The sequence below is a fragment of the Corythoichthys intestinalis genome, chromosome 12, assembly GCF_030265065.1.
Source record: "Corythoichthys intestinalis isolate RoL2023-P3 chromosome 12, ASM3026506v1, whole genome shotgun sequence".
In the NCBI taxonomy this organism is placed as follows: Eukaryota; Metazoa; Chordata; class Actinopteri; order Syngnathiformes; family Syngnathidae; genus Corythoichthys; species Corythoichthys intestinalis.
Window position 1 is genome coordinate 44,407,501 of NC_080406.1, and position 14,784 is coordinate 44,422,284.

At 40.5% G+C, this 14,784-nt stretch overlaps 1 protein-coding gene across 2 annotated transcripts in view; it reads right to left on the reverse strand.

Annotated features, from left to right (window-relative positions):
• Positions 1-14,784, reverse strand: part of LOC130927534 (E3 SUMO-protein ligase RanBP2-like) — a 58,117-nt gene that overhangs the window by 1,176 nt on the left and 42,157 nt on the right. For both annotated transcript variants that reach the window (XM_057853443.1, XM_057853442.1), the window contains exons 25-28: positions 13,883-13,972; positions 2,099-2,247; positions 1,696-1,969; positions 1,217-1,569 (exon numbers count right to left, since the gene is read on the reverse strand). In XM_057853443.1, coding sequence (XP_057709426.1) covers positions 1,217-1,569; positions 1,696-1,969; positions 2,099-2,247; positions 13,883-13,972 — 866 coding nt within the window. The remainder of the gene's footprint in view (positions 1-1,216; positions 1,570-1,695; positions 1,970-2,098; positions 2,248-13,882; positions 13,973-14,784) is intronic.

The following is a 14,784-nucleotide window of genomic DNA, read 5'->3' on the forward strand; positions in this document are numbered from 1 at the left end:
TTGCCACCTTTCAGAAATAGAAATAAGGGACTCCCCCCATCCCGAAAAAAGGAGGCTAATAGAGAGACGGGATGCTGTGGTCAATTATTATTACTTCTAATTGTTAGCGTCCGCAAATGCGGAAACAAGGTTGGACCTCGAAGCGGACAACAAGCGGGGGATACGTAAAAGGGTTTAATGATTGTAAACAAAAAAAAAAACACGTGTTCGTGGGATAGTAGAAATAACAAAAGGAGTCCGTGACAGCAGGTCGACGGAGCTCAATACTACAAACTCGAAGGTTAACTAAGACGATAGGCAGCGAGCCAAAAAGCCAAAATAAAAACACTCAAATACCTGCACAGGGTAGAGGTTACAAACGTGTGCAGCACACCAACAGAAAAAACCCAATGCAGGGGCGTAACAAGCAAATGTAGCGAGACTATAGTGCGAGATGTCAAATGGCGATCAGCAAGGCAAATATCTCTCGGTAGCCTTCTCTGAGATCACCCGTGCTTAAATGCTGCGTTGATGAGCCTGCATTGAATTCAGGTGCGAGGTCAGGAACGCCCCCACTAACAGCCCAGTAACAAAACACAATCTAACCAGCTGCAGAATGTGACATTAATTTCATGAAAGTAGCACTGTTTGGCCTTTGAGAGGTTTAAAAAAGTTTACTCAGTTCATTCAGAGTATATTATTATGAATTTATTTTTACTTCCTTACTGTTGGGCTAGTATTATACTTTGTACTAGTCTTTTTCCTATTTTGCAAAGGTATGCAACAGCCTGACAAAGCCTTGATAGCAATGATTTCACATTCAATTATGTAGCTCTTTGGGGGGGGATATGTATACAGTATATATACAGTGATGAGACCAAGTATTTGATACACTTACAATGGGAAAACCCATCGGCCGATACTGCACAGCCAGGTATCGGTATCGGGGCCAAAAAATGGTATCGGTGCAACACTACTTTTAACCCGATTCCGATCCTCTGAAAAACGGCGCGTTTTCCAATCATGTGATCAGATTGGAACATCTTTAATGAACTCAATGTGGTCATAGTGTGTCAACCAAAGTCATCCCAAGCAGAGCTATTCAAATCTGGTGAAAATTCTTTTAGTTTTAATATCGCAAACTCCCCAAAAATCGCAATGACAGTTTTCCCCATATCGTTCCGCCCTACCAGTAACAGGTGAAAATGCACAATATTGAGTGATAATATATCCTCACCTGACACATAAAGTCGGGTATGACCCTGTGGAAAATTGAGCCTCTCAGCCCGAAACCTTTCTCGCCCGTACACAGCGCCCTAAAATTTTCCACCGTCTTGGGGACAAGGTGTGCAAACAGCTCGACGGTAATGGTGCCAATCGGCTGTCCGTCCGCCTCGATGGTGAGGAACACCTGTGGGTTGGAGTCTCTGGAGTGCTCCTGAATTCTTGACATCATCGCGGTGCTACCCGATGTGTCGTCATCTTGGCCCATGTGGCTCTGACATTCGCAGAAGGTCTTCTTAAAGGACGCGGCGATCTCGGGGGTTTTGAATTTGGCTGCTAGCTGCTCCACCGCACCCTCGGCACTGTCTGGAAATGTAAAAAGAAAACTTGTTTCTTCAATGTGTAAAGGAAATGAGTGTTATACAAGTTGAGGGCTTCTCTACCACCAGCTTTCTGGGGAAGTCGTAAACATGACTCGTTATCTGCATGTACCAGAGTAGTCGGTGGCAGTCCAGATGAGAGAGTTGGCCGAGGCGTTCAAGGGCTTCAGCTCCATGGCCTGAGAGATGTTGTGGTTGGCGCAAACTCGGAACACCTGCTCTCTCCTCATGAGGATCCGGTAGAAACGTTTAGCCGGATGATAGAGGATCTTTAAGTCGCCGACGCCCCGCTCCTTCCACTGGTTGATGTCCCGGTCCCAGCGGTACAACTTGGCGCGCTCCTTGAAGAGGATCTCTTCATCCTCCTCTCCAGACTTGGTTTCAACCTGAGTTAGGAAGGTAATGGGCATTCTTGTCAGTTCACCCTTATATTTCCAAAGAGGAAATGAGGCAGCACAGATCACAATGAAATGCTAACCCAGTCCAGATTACGCATAGTCGTGTGTAAAACGTACCTCTGGCAGTGACACGATAGGTTCAAAATGTATGTCAACATTTTTTGGGGAGTCTTCTTCATCGCTTCCTCCCTCGTTATTGTTGGATGACGATGGTTCTGAGGAACCAAATACAGCCGCACCCGCGTTTGCCCAAGAGAAGTTGGAATCTACACATAAACCAGAGCCTTGTATTTAAAAAATACATACCGTAAATTCCGGACTATAAGCCGCTACTGTTTTCCCTCCCTCAGTACCCTGCGGCTTATAGTCCAGCACGGCTTATTTGTTGATTTATTTGGGTAAATAGGTAACACTTTATTTGAGAGCGGCGTCATAAGACAGTCATAATTATAACACTATCAAGGGCATTAATGAATGCTTATGACAGATGTTATTGTCATCCGGCAAACTATGTCACTAACTCCATTTATGTCCAGCTCGGATATTTTAAATCTATTCAAAAGTGAGATAATTTGCCGATGACACATAATGACATCTGTCATATGGATTCATTAATGCTCATGGCAGTGTCATGTCATAATTATGCTAGTCTTATGGCACGACTGTCAAATAAAATGTTACTAAATACCATAACTAGCAATTAATGAAATGACTGGAACAGCAACTGAAGAAATAATTGGCACATAACATGAAATTTGATTGTTATTTACATCTGTAGCGCTGCAATACATGCTAGGAGGCATGTTGGACAACAACAGTGTTGACGGCAGGTGGCAGCAGAGGTTGACTGTCTCTCCAAGGGAGCAGTGATATCCAAATGAAGCATCTTGAAGCAATGGTGGTTCATTTGGTCTTATGACCTTCATAATTATGACATGACACTATCATGGGCATTACTGATGCTTATGACAGATGTCATTGTCATCCGGCAAACTACTGTCACTATCTCCATTTATGTTCAGCTCGGATCTTTTACATCCATTCAAAAGTGAGATAATTTGCCGGATAACACTAAACAACATCTCGTATAAGCATTAATTAATTGTCATAACAGTGTCATGTCATAATTATGATTGTCTGATGACAGTTTTATGGGGCCACTTTCAAATAAAGAGTTACCAAATACCATCTCTAGCAATTAATGAAACAACAGCAACTGAAGAAATAATTTGCAGAGAACATGAATTTTGATTGTTATTTAGTGTAGTGCTGCAATGCATGCTAGGAGCCATGTTGGACAACAACAGTGTTGACAGCAGGTGGAGCAGTGATGGGCAAATTAAGCTTCTCGAAGCAATTAAGCTTTTCAGCCCATTGGTTCAAAGCTCCATGGTGGTTCATTTGGTCTTATGACAGTGTTACGGTGCCGCTGTCAAATAAAGTGTTACCGGTTACTATCTTGTGGTGTAAATATTCCATAATACAGTGCGGAGTGCTGCGGCTTATAGTCCAGTGCGGCTTATCTGTGAACAAATGCTGTTTTTGTGTCAAATTTGGGTGGTGCGGCTTATAGTCAGGTGCGCCTTATAGTCCAGAAATTATGGTACATACATACATATATTATATATATTATATACACACGTATATATGTATGTATTATATATATATATACACATATATACATATATATGTATATATATGTATACATATATATACACATACATATATATACACATATACACATCTACATATATACAGTGCCTTGCAAAAGTAATCGGCCCCCTTGAATCTTGCAACCTTTCGCCACATCTCAGGCTTCAAACATAAAGATATGAAATTAAATTTTTTTGTCAAGAATCAACAACAAGTGGGACACAATCGTGAAGTGGAACAACATTTATTGGATAATTTAAACTTTTTTAACAAATAAAAAACTGAAAAGTGGGGCGTGCAATATTATTCGGCCCCTTTACTTTCAGTGCAGCAAACTCACTCCAGAAGTTCAGTGAGGATCTCTGAATGATCCAATGTTGTCCTAAATGACCGATGATGATAAATAGAATCCACCTGTGTGTAATCAAGTCTCCGTATAAATGCACCTGCTCTGTGATAGTCTCAGGGTTCTGTTTAAAGTGCAGAGAGCATTATGAAAACCAAGGAACACATCAGGCAGGTCCGAGATACTGTTGTGGAGAAGTTTAAAGCCGGATTTGGATACAAAAAGATTTCCCAAGCTTTAAACATCTCAAGGAGCACTGTGCAAGCCATCATATTGAAATGGAAGGAGCATCAGACCACTGCAAATCTACAAAGACCCGGCCGTCCTTCCAAACTTTCTTCTCAAACAAGGAGAAAACTGATCAGAGATGCAGCCAAGAGGCCCATGATCACTCTGGATGAACTGCAGAGATCTACAGCTGAGGTGGGAGAGTCTGTCCATAGGACAACAATCAGTCGTACACTGCACAAATCTGGCCTTTATGGAAGAGTGGCAAGAAGAAAGCCATTTCTCAAAGATATCCATAAAAAGTCTCGTTTAAAGTTTGCCACAAGCCACCTGGGAGACACACCAAACATGTGGAAGAAGGTGCTCTGGTCAGATGAAACCAAAATTGAACTTTTTGGCCACAATGCAAAACGATATGTTTGGCGTAAAAGCAACACAGCTCATCACCCTGAACACACCATCCCCACTGTCAAACATGGTGGTGGCAGCATCATGGTTTGGGCCTGCTTTTCTTCAGCAGGGACAGGGAAGATGGTTAAAATTGACGGGAAGATAGATGCAGCCAAATACAGGAACATTCTGGAAGAAAACCTGTTGGTATCTGCACAAGACCTGAGACTGGGACCGAGATTTATCTTCCAACAGGACAATGATCCAAAACATAAAGCCAAATCTACAATGGAATGGTTCAAAAATAAATGTATCCAGGTGTTAGAATGGCCAAGTCAAAGTCCAGACCTGAATCCAATGGAGAATCTGTGGAAAGAGCTGAAGACTGCTGTTCACAAACACTCTCCATCCAACCTCACTGAGCTCGAGCTGTTTTGCAAGGAAGAATGGGCAAGAATGTCAGTCTCTCGATGTGCAAAACTGATAGAAACATACCCCAAGCGACTTGCAGCTGTAATTGGAGCAAAAGGTGGCGCTACAAAGTATTGACGCACGGGGGCCGAATAACATTGCACGCCCCACTTTTCAGTTTTTTATTTGTTAAAAAAGTTGAAATTATCCAATAAATTTTGTTCCACTTCACGATTGTGTCCCACTTGTTGTTGATTCTTGACAAAAAATTAAAATTTTATATCTTTATGTTTGAAGCCTGAAATTTGGCGAAAGGTTGCAAGGTTCAAGGGGGCCGAATACTTTTGCAAGGCCCTGTATATACACATACATATATATACATATACATATATACATATACATATATACATATATACACACACACACACACACACACACACACACACACACACACACACACACACACACACACACATATATATACAGTGGGGAGAACAAGTATTTGATACACTGCGGATTTTGCTGGTTTTACCACTTGCAAGCATGTAGAGGTCTGTAATTTGTATCATAAGTTCTCTTCGACTGAGGAACAGAATCTAATACAAAAATCCAGAAAATCATATTGTATAATTTTTAAATAATAAATTTGTATTTAACTGCATGAAATAAGTATTTGATACATTACCAACTAGTAAATATTTCGGCTCTTAGTTCTTTTCTAAGAACCCCTCCTGTTCTCCACTCATTACCGGAAGTAACTACACTTGTTACCTGTATAAAAGACACCTGTTTACATGCTCAAACAAACAAACTCCAACCTCTCCACAATGGCCAAGACCAAAGAGCTGTGTAAGAACATCAGGGATAAAATAATAGACCTGCACAAGGCTGGGATGGGCTACAGGAAAATAAGCAAGCAGCTTGGTGAGAAGGTAACAACTGTTGGGAGTGATTATTAGAAAATGGAAGAAGTTCAAGTTGACGGTCAATCTGCCCCGTTCTGGGGCTCCATGGAAGATCTCACCTCATGGGGTATCACTGATCATGAGGAAGGTGAGGGATCAGCCCAGAACTACACGGCAGGACCCGGTCAATGACCTGAAGAGAGCTGGAACCACAGTCTCGAAGAAAACCATCAGAAACACATTACGCCGTCATGGATTAAAATCCTACAGCGCACGCAAGGTCCCGCTGCTGAAGCCAGTGCATGTCCAGACACGTCTGAAGTTTGCCACTGACCATCTGGATGATCCAGAGGAGCAATGGGAGAAGGTCATGTGGTCGGATGAGACCAAAATGGAACTTTTTGGTCTTAACTCGGCCTGTCGTGTTTAGAGGAAAAAGAAGGATGAGTACAACACCAAGAACACCATCCCAACCGTGAAACATGGAGGAGGAAACATCATTTTTGGGGCTGCTTCTCTGCCAAGGGTACAGGGCGACTGCGCCGTATTGAGGGGAGAATGGATGGGGCTATGTATCGCTAGATCTTGGCTGACAACCTCCTTCCTTCAGTGAGAGCCCTGAAGATGGGTCGTGGCTGGGTCTTCCAGCATGACAACGATCCAAAGCACACAGCCAAGGCAACTAAAGAGTGGCTCCGTAAGAAGCATCTTAAGGTCCTGGAGTGGAGTCACCAGATCCGAACCAGATAGAAAATCTATGGAGGGAGCTGAAAGTCCGTGTTGCCCGGCAACAGCCCCGGAACCTGAAGGTTCTGGAGAAGATCTGCATGGAGGAGTGGGCCAAAATCCCTGCTGCAGTGTGTGCAAACCTTGTCAAGGACTACAGGAAACGTTTGGTATCTGTAATAGCAAACAAAGGTTTCTGTACCAAATATTAAGTTCGATTTTTGTGATGTATCAAATACTTATTTCATGCAATTAAATGCAAATTTATTATTTAAAAATCATACGTGATTTTCTGTTTTTTTTCGTATTAGATTCCGTCCCTCACAGTTGAAGAGAACTTATGATACAAATTACAGACCTCTACATACTTTGCAAGTGGGAAAACCAGCAAAATCACCAGTGTATCAAACACTTGTTCTCCCCACTGTATATATACAGTGGGGCACATAAGTATTTAGTCAACCACCAGTTGTGCAAGTTAACTGAAAAATTAGCATTCACAGCCAGTCCTACCACAGGCATGAAAATGGGTCAGGGGTTAAAAAGGTGAGAAGGGTGTGGAAGAAATATGTTCCGGTACACTGTACAACTAAGGCTGTTCCAAACGACCAATTTTCTCCCGATTAGTCAGCCAACTATTTTTATGATTTGTTGACTAATCTAATATTTTTTTCCCCTTTTTATTTTATTTTTTTTCAACTAATCTAGCAATGAATTTTTTATGTCTCTTATTAATTCAAAAAACATTTTGGAACACAAATTATTTTTGGAACCCTTAAATTCTTTATTAAAGTACAAATAAACACGTAAATATTAACAATAAATCACAAATAAACAATGACGTCAAATGCTGAAAGCATTAACTTGTGCAAAAGAACAATGTAAACAGATTCAGAACACTGACTTCGCCTTTCCAACATGATTCAAAACAATTCTTAAAAAAGTATCTAGCATTAATATTATAGTACACTACTATATATAATTGCAGTAGTATAATTATTCATTGCCAATCAGATTCATCTTAAAGGGTGTCATTTTAAAGCTATTCTTAGTGTAGAATCTGAATTCTGAAGTATGTGGGATTAACTCCAGATATCGTTATTTAAAGAGATGTCCGATCACGTCATTTTCAAAGTATCGGAATCGGCAACAAAATATCGGCCATGCCTTTTCTTAATATATATATATATATATATATATATATATATATATTAATTAAATCGTTTTCTAATTGTATTTAACGTTACAGACATAGTATGTTACACTCATCCAGAGTCTTTAGTTTAGGTTTAAAGAGCATATGACACCAGAAAAAAAGTCTTAAATGGCATTATTATGTGAATTAGAATCATATTTTGAGACGATTCGACTATATACAACAATTTAGCAAAGCGCAGATGACGAGAAATTAGTCTTTTAATCTGCCGGTTAGCCACGCCTACCATTATAGGGCTTTAGCGTCCCCAACAGGTGGATGACGTCAGCGGTAGACTGGGCTCATCGGTTTTACTATTCAGCCCATTGAGGGGGAATTGTTCAGACGAGGAAAACGCGACGAAGAGAGCCGCAAAATGTCATTGTTTCAGTCTCTCTACTCCAATATTTTTACAGGATATTCTTTTTATCCAAGTATTTTTCCTCAATAGCTATATAAATGGCTTGAGAAGGACCGGTCAGCCCGTCGAGGGGGAACTATTCACAACGAGGAAAACGCGACGAAGAGAGCGGCAAAATGTCATTGTTTCTGTCTCTTTACTTCCATATTTTTACAGGATATTCTTTTTATCCAAGTATTTCCCCCAATTGCTAAATAAATGGCATGGTCATGACAAATAACAATCTTGTGCTAAATGGAATATGAAATAATAAAAATCCATTTATTCAAGACGACATGGCAAAATTACTCCATAATGGTCAAAACTGTCGACTTCACCTTTACTGTCGCACCTCCCGAACGATATTTTATGACACCTAAATCGGACATATGTCATTTCCCTTCCCCGGCTTCGGAGAATGTAAACAAACCAGAAGGAGTGACAGCTAGCCGACATGCTAACCCGAACCGAGGGATGTTTCAAAGTCTTGGAAGTGGAAAATCACACGTAACTAGCCTGGATTATTTGACATGACGACCCGGTTGTCGATTGTCTTTGCAGATCGGCAAACCGCCCGGCAGAGAGCAATTTACAGTTCGTTCCCGGGAGGAGGGTGGCTGGAGTTGTTGTGCAGCTAACGTGCTAACAGCTAACTGCTAATGAGCATGAGGAGAGCTTTTTACATGCCTATCAATGATCAAACGTAAGTAGTCCTTTTGTTTAAAGGAATTTTGTAGTGTTTACTTTGTAATCACTGTATTCGTATTTGACATAATACAAAACAAGATGTTTACTCACTTCCTCGTAAGTCCAATGGTCCCACAGTAAATATCCACGGTGAATGGGAACCTTTTGAAACTCCAAAAAAGCGCATACGCCTCTCCCGCACACAGAATGATTTTTCTGCAGCCGTTTGGCTGGCGTGATGCGAAAAATAAACGTATTAATCCGCAAAATCAGCTGAATCCTTCGTCTTCATACACAACAGTACACTGTATAGTGAAGAGGACGTCTTCTACCGTACACGTCACAGCGCCCTCCTCCTCAATGCAAGACCGAAGCCGGAAGTCACTCATTTTCATGGCGCGGGATTAAAAAAACTAAATATAGCGATCGCTTCCACACACATCCAAGCGGTCCATATCATTCAGGGGCATAAATTACCGCGTGTATTATGAAATAAACATGCTTTTTCGTGTCACAGGCACTTTAAATCATTGTCTTTACACATTAACTTATTTGTCAAAGCAAAGATGGTATAGACCCTACCCACCGACGTCACAAAATCACGTGCTCGCTGTATGGTTCCGCCCACTTGTCCGTCATTTTGTGTCTGTATTATCAATGGTCTCAATTGATCGAGCAATTTATAATGCATTTCATGGAAGACCCGGTGCTTTCGGATGCCGTAAACTCACTTGATGCATTGCATAAAAGGCGTTATGTGGAAAAGCTTCAGTTTATCCATTCGCCAGATCCATATTTGATGCCTAAATCGATGTTTTTCGACCCACTGTCTCCGCCGTATTTGCCTGACATCTGCTAGCTACCCTGAACTGTACAACTATCTTGTCCACACAAAATCAGCCTATTCTCACGAAAGTTTGAAAAACTTTAAGAGCTTGGAGGCTTATAAATACTTCGTTGCTGGTTGGGTGAAACAGGTCCTCGTCCACGAAAATTCGGCAGGAATCTATCTTGTGCTTGGAAAGGTGAGTTACGAAATTTTCAATTCAAAATCTTTTGTTATTGCTAACATCCACTGTCAAGTCTAATGTATTTCATGTCGTTTGTCAATGGAGTTAGGGCTTTTAATGTTTATATGGTTTAGCGATAGCACTCTCACTACATACATACGTGTATGTTGTCGGCGAGCCTAGCAATAATCTTAATTGTGGTTGTCAGCCCAAAACCCTCTAAATATATATTAAATGCATCTTGCCAGATATAAAATGACTACTACATAATCTGTGGTAATCGTTTGGAGCCCAGTTTTCTCGTCGAATTGCAGCAGCCCATCTCGCTCTCTTCTGTCCGGGTCTCTCGGAATCCGGTAGAACTTCAAGTCTCTCTATCTTCTCCGTCTATCTTCTCTGTTATTGCAACCGACCGCCACACACGCCTTCACCATTTTGATTATTAATGTTAACGAGCAGAAAAACACGTCGTAAATAGGAGGAATGTACGTAGCCGTAACAGGGAAACATGATATGTTGACGGACAATTGGGCGGCACCAGTCAGGAGGAAGGAGTTATGATGTCATGTGGGTAGGGTCTATATCCATTGTTAGCATGACTCACAGTCATGGTTTTACTTCCCATCATGGTTCCACTTTCCCATCATGCCTTGGGGCATGCTGCAGTATCTGAACTGAAAGCTCAACAAATACACTAGATGGCAGTATTTAGTCACAATACACAAAGTCCCAAGTCTTTCTATCCGTGGATCCTTCTCACAGAAAGAATGTTAATAATGTAAATGCCATCTTGAGGATTTATTGTCATAATAAACAAATACAGTACTTATGTACTGTATGTTGAATGTATATATTCGTCCGAGTTTTATTCATTTTTTTCTTAATGCATTGCCAAAATGTATATGATCGGGAAAAATTATCGGGAATGATCGGAATTGAATCAGGAGCCAAAAAAAAGCAATCGGATCGGGAAATATCGGGATCGGCAGATACTCAAACTAAAACGATCGGGATCGGATCGGGAGCAAAAAAACATGATCGGAACAACCCTAGTTATTTATATTACGAACATGAAGTGATTTAATTTTGAAATGTTCCCCAGAAGTACGTTCGCTAAACTGCTAACAGTTACACTTTGCAAAAAAATCACTTTTTGTCATTGAATGTGGTGTCAGCTTTAAAAAAAAAAAAAGTTCATTTTTTCGTTTGCAAATGCTGTTTGCCAGCGATTTTTCATGTTTGAAGTGTCACCTCTTAACAGCGGGTTTGCGTTTTGGAGGAGACTGACAATGTTTTATAGCAGGCTAAAGTAGTTAGTAGATTGCCCTCCCCCCCATTAGCCTCAATGTAGCAAAGCTAAGATTTACAGTGTTTAATATAGATGTGTTTCCTATTTTATATGTCTGAACTTTAATTCTACGGCATGTTGATGACCAATAAGCGTCTGTGAAAAGAACTGCAGTCTCATATGCCATCAACACGCACGTGTACACGCATGCACAAATGTATGCACGCACGCACTCGGCGATAAAACGCAGCCATGAAAATTACCACCCTAATTTTTATTTACTGTGCGATAAATAGACTTATTGCATATTGCGACAGGCTTAGCAACTTCAATAAAAAATGTCGTTAGATGTACTCGTCTTCTTCCAAAATTACAACTGGGTGACGGCACTTTAGGTGTTCATTCACGGCTGACGTGCAGCCAAACTTGGCATTGAAACACAGGACATAACGGTGTACCCTCGTTTGTTTCGTTGAAATAAGTAAATTTTTTGGCCACTCTGGTGCACTTTTATGGCTTTGTGCCGCTTTCCCCGCTTGAATGCCAAGCATCCGACATTAAATAAAATCTAAATAAAACCCCCGCCCCCCATAAAATTTTTCTCCTCGGATCTACACAATTCACGTAGGTCACCCTTTTTGACTTCAAAATGGCAAATATTGGCAAAAGGTGAGATTTTCATTAGTGATGCACGATAATGCATTTTTCAGCCGATACCGATAACCGATAATTTCCTCCTCGTTCCAACCGATAACCGATAATGTCAAGCCGATAATTTTATTAAAGATTTATGTAAAATTTTAAAGTATACACAAGAGAAAATATTGCTGTGCAAAAATAATATTGCTCTTTTTTTTTCAACATCAAACGTGAACAAGCAGTAGTAGTAGTAAATTCCAACATCTAAATAAAGACAGATTGTCTGACATTGTGTAATGGTAAACTTTTGGCAACAATTACTTACAGAGTAAATACATAAGTTGCACAAAAATGGCTTTAAAAGTATGCCATTCCTAAAGTATAACATTACTACACAGCAAAGACACAGCTCCTTAAGACTAGTTAAAGTCCCTTGTTTTCAGTGTAAATCTATTGGAAATAAGTTAAATTAACTGCCAGCACTTTCACTCAGATTTCTTGAAGAAAAATGGCCAGCTGAAAATAAGATTAACAGCCTTATTTTAAGCAATAAATTATTATACATAATCCTAAAAAAAAAAAAAAAAAATTAAAAAATAAAAAACTTGTCAGAAATGTTCAATGGTTCAAAACATTGAAAGCAATTTTTTCTTGATTTAGGTGAAAATGACCTTATTTTTTTAGATGTTTGGGCTTAATAAGAACAAATTGCAATATTTAGTTCAAGTAAGTGGAATAATCTGGCGCATTCGACTAGTCTTCAACACTCAAACAAGATGGAGAAAATTATTTGACTAGATTTAAGAAGAATGATCTGATTAAGACGTCATAAATTTAAAGCGTACTGAATGCATTACTGACTGGGTGACTTCTTTGTGTCGTTTGGTGCATGTTACAATTATCAACTAACCACTGTGCCGTCATGATAAACATGGTTTGTTGACATCACCTGTGTAAATGTCCGTGGTAAAACTGATGTGATCGGCATGTCTTTCACGAAGAATCGTGGTCGTATAAACTGCATTATTTTTTCATCCAGGGATTTGGCTATCGGGTCATTTCAGGAATTTCCTCCCGCCTGTGCCCTTCAGTCCGCCCGGCTGCCAAATTAGCACCCGCGCCAGGCCTCTGTCTTGAACCGGAGTGGCGGCGGCAGCTAAGTTCGTACCGGATATCCGCCCGCCCCGGCCGGCTCGCTGCGGCGCATTCGGTGCATGGCTCTGCTCTCATCCTCTACCCGCCTAGGGCGAGGCGGCGGCGGCCTGCCGGACCGGCGGGCTCCGTCGGAAGACAGCTACTTGTCAACTATCGATCTCGTGAGGTGTTTAGCCATAGATGGAGTTTACCACTCGCTTTGGGCTGCATTCCCAAACACCCCGACTCCGGGAGGACCGCAGCGTCTCTGTATCGTCACAAGCCCCGTAGCTTCCTTTATAGTTTATTTGTTAACAATAGCTTTAGCATTCATGCGAGCAGCAGCCTCATATTCGTTCCAAAAATCATTGTGATGCAGTTTTAAATGGCTGCTGGGTTAGTGCTAGTGGTGTTCAATGAGGACGCTTTCTTTAGCCCTTGAGGAACTGTTTTGTAGATGGCGAGAGCATCGTTTATTTCATTTCACACACGGGAAAAGCAACGCACGCTAGTGAGAGCGCCTCAACAGTGTCAACACTGATGTGTAACACCGCCTCCTCTATGACGCCGTACTCCTAAACCCCTCCTCCCACAGGGGCTTCAGAGAGGGGAGGGGTTGAGCAGGCGGCAGTGAAGAAGTGGAGAAAACTGCTTGGTTGCGCACATTTGGAGGCTAAATCAAGTATATAATTATCGGATTGCATTATCGGTTGATTTTTTTATTATCTGTATTATCTGTGTGACGTCATAATTGCCATTATCGGCCGATAATTATCGGTAGCCGATATTATCGTGTATCTTTAATTTTCATGTCTTTACCAGTTTAAATGAAATGAACGTCTATCGTTTTAAATTGTAGCCAATGAGTTGATGAAGAACTTTGACAAACCTTTAGCTCCAAATGCAAAGCCTTCCGTTTTTTTGGCTAGGTCAGCAAAAGAGAAGCCCTCTACTGTTGTGAAGCCAAAGTTGGGTGCAACTGTAAAGGGGAAAAAATCATATTAACAATGTAAAATGTCATTTTAACTTCACATAATAATCTACAATATCAATATTTTTGGAGTCATGCAGGCACATCTTATCGAAATATGCACATACAGTCACGTGAAAAAATTAGAACACCCCATTAAATATTCTGTAGTATATTAAGAAAATGTTCACATATCTATTATTGATATTGTTTTTCTTTATATCTGGAAAAGAAAGATTTAATTGCAGGTAAACAACAAAAATTAACATTGTTTTACCCATTAAACCAAATAAATCAACAAAAATGCATATTTTAACAGGAAAAAGTTAAGAAACCCCAGCACCTAATGAGGCTCGAGCGTTTACGTCACAGCAACACGGGATCATGCGAGATTTGCGACAACGCAGCCATATTGGAAGCACGTCTGCATCACGAGACATTTAAACTTAACGGCAAATACAATTCAACTACGAGTGCCAAAGATGGAAAAAAGTAAGGAAAACTTGCCAGTTCGATACAGAGACAAACTTGTTACCACGGCGAAGGACAGATATGTGAGCAAACTTAACCCTTGGGCGTTATTTTATCTTGACTAAATTCTTGTGATTTTGTCCAAAAAATGGCTTTTCCTTTGAAGTGTGATAACTAAGTCATTTCTGAATATTTTTTCACTTTCAGCCACTCAAAATGTTCAGTGGCGTCAGACCTATCTACACATATAAAGTTTTTAATTTTTTTTAATTTTTCAATGCCCCCTATGGACAATAATAGCAGCATTATCCGAATAGCAAAACTAACTATGCTGTATATATATAAAAAAC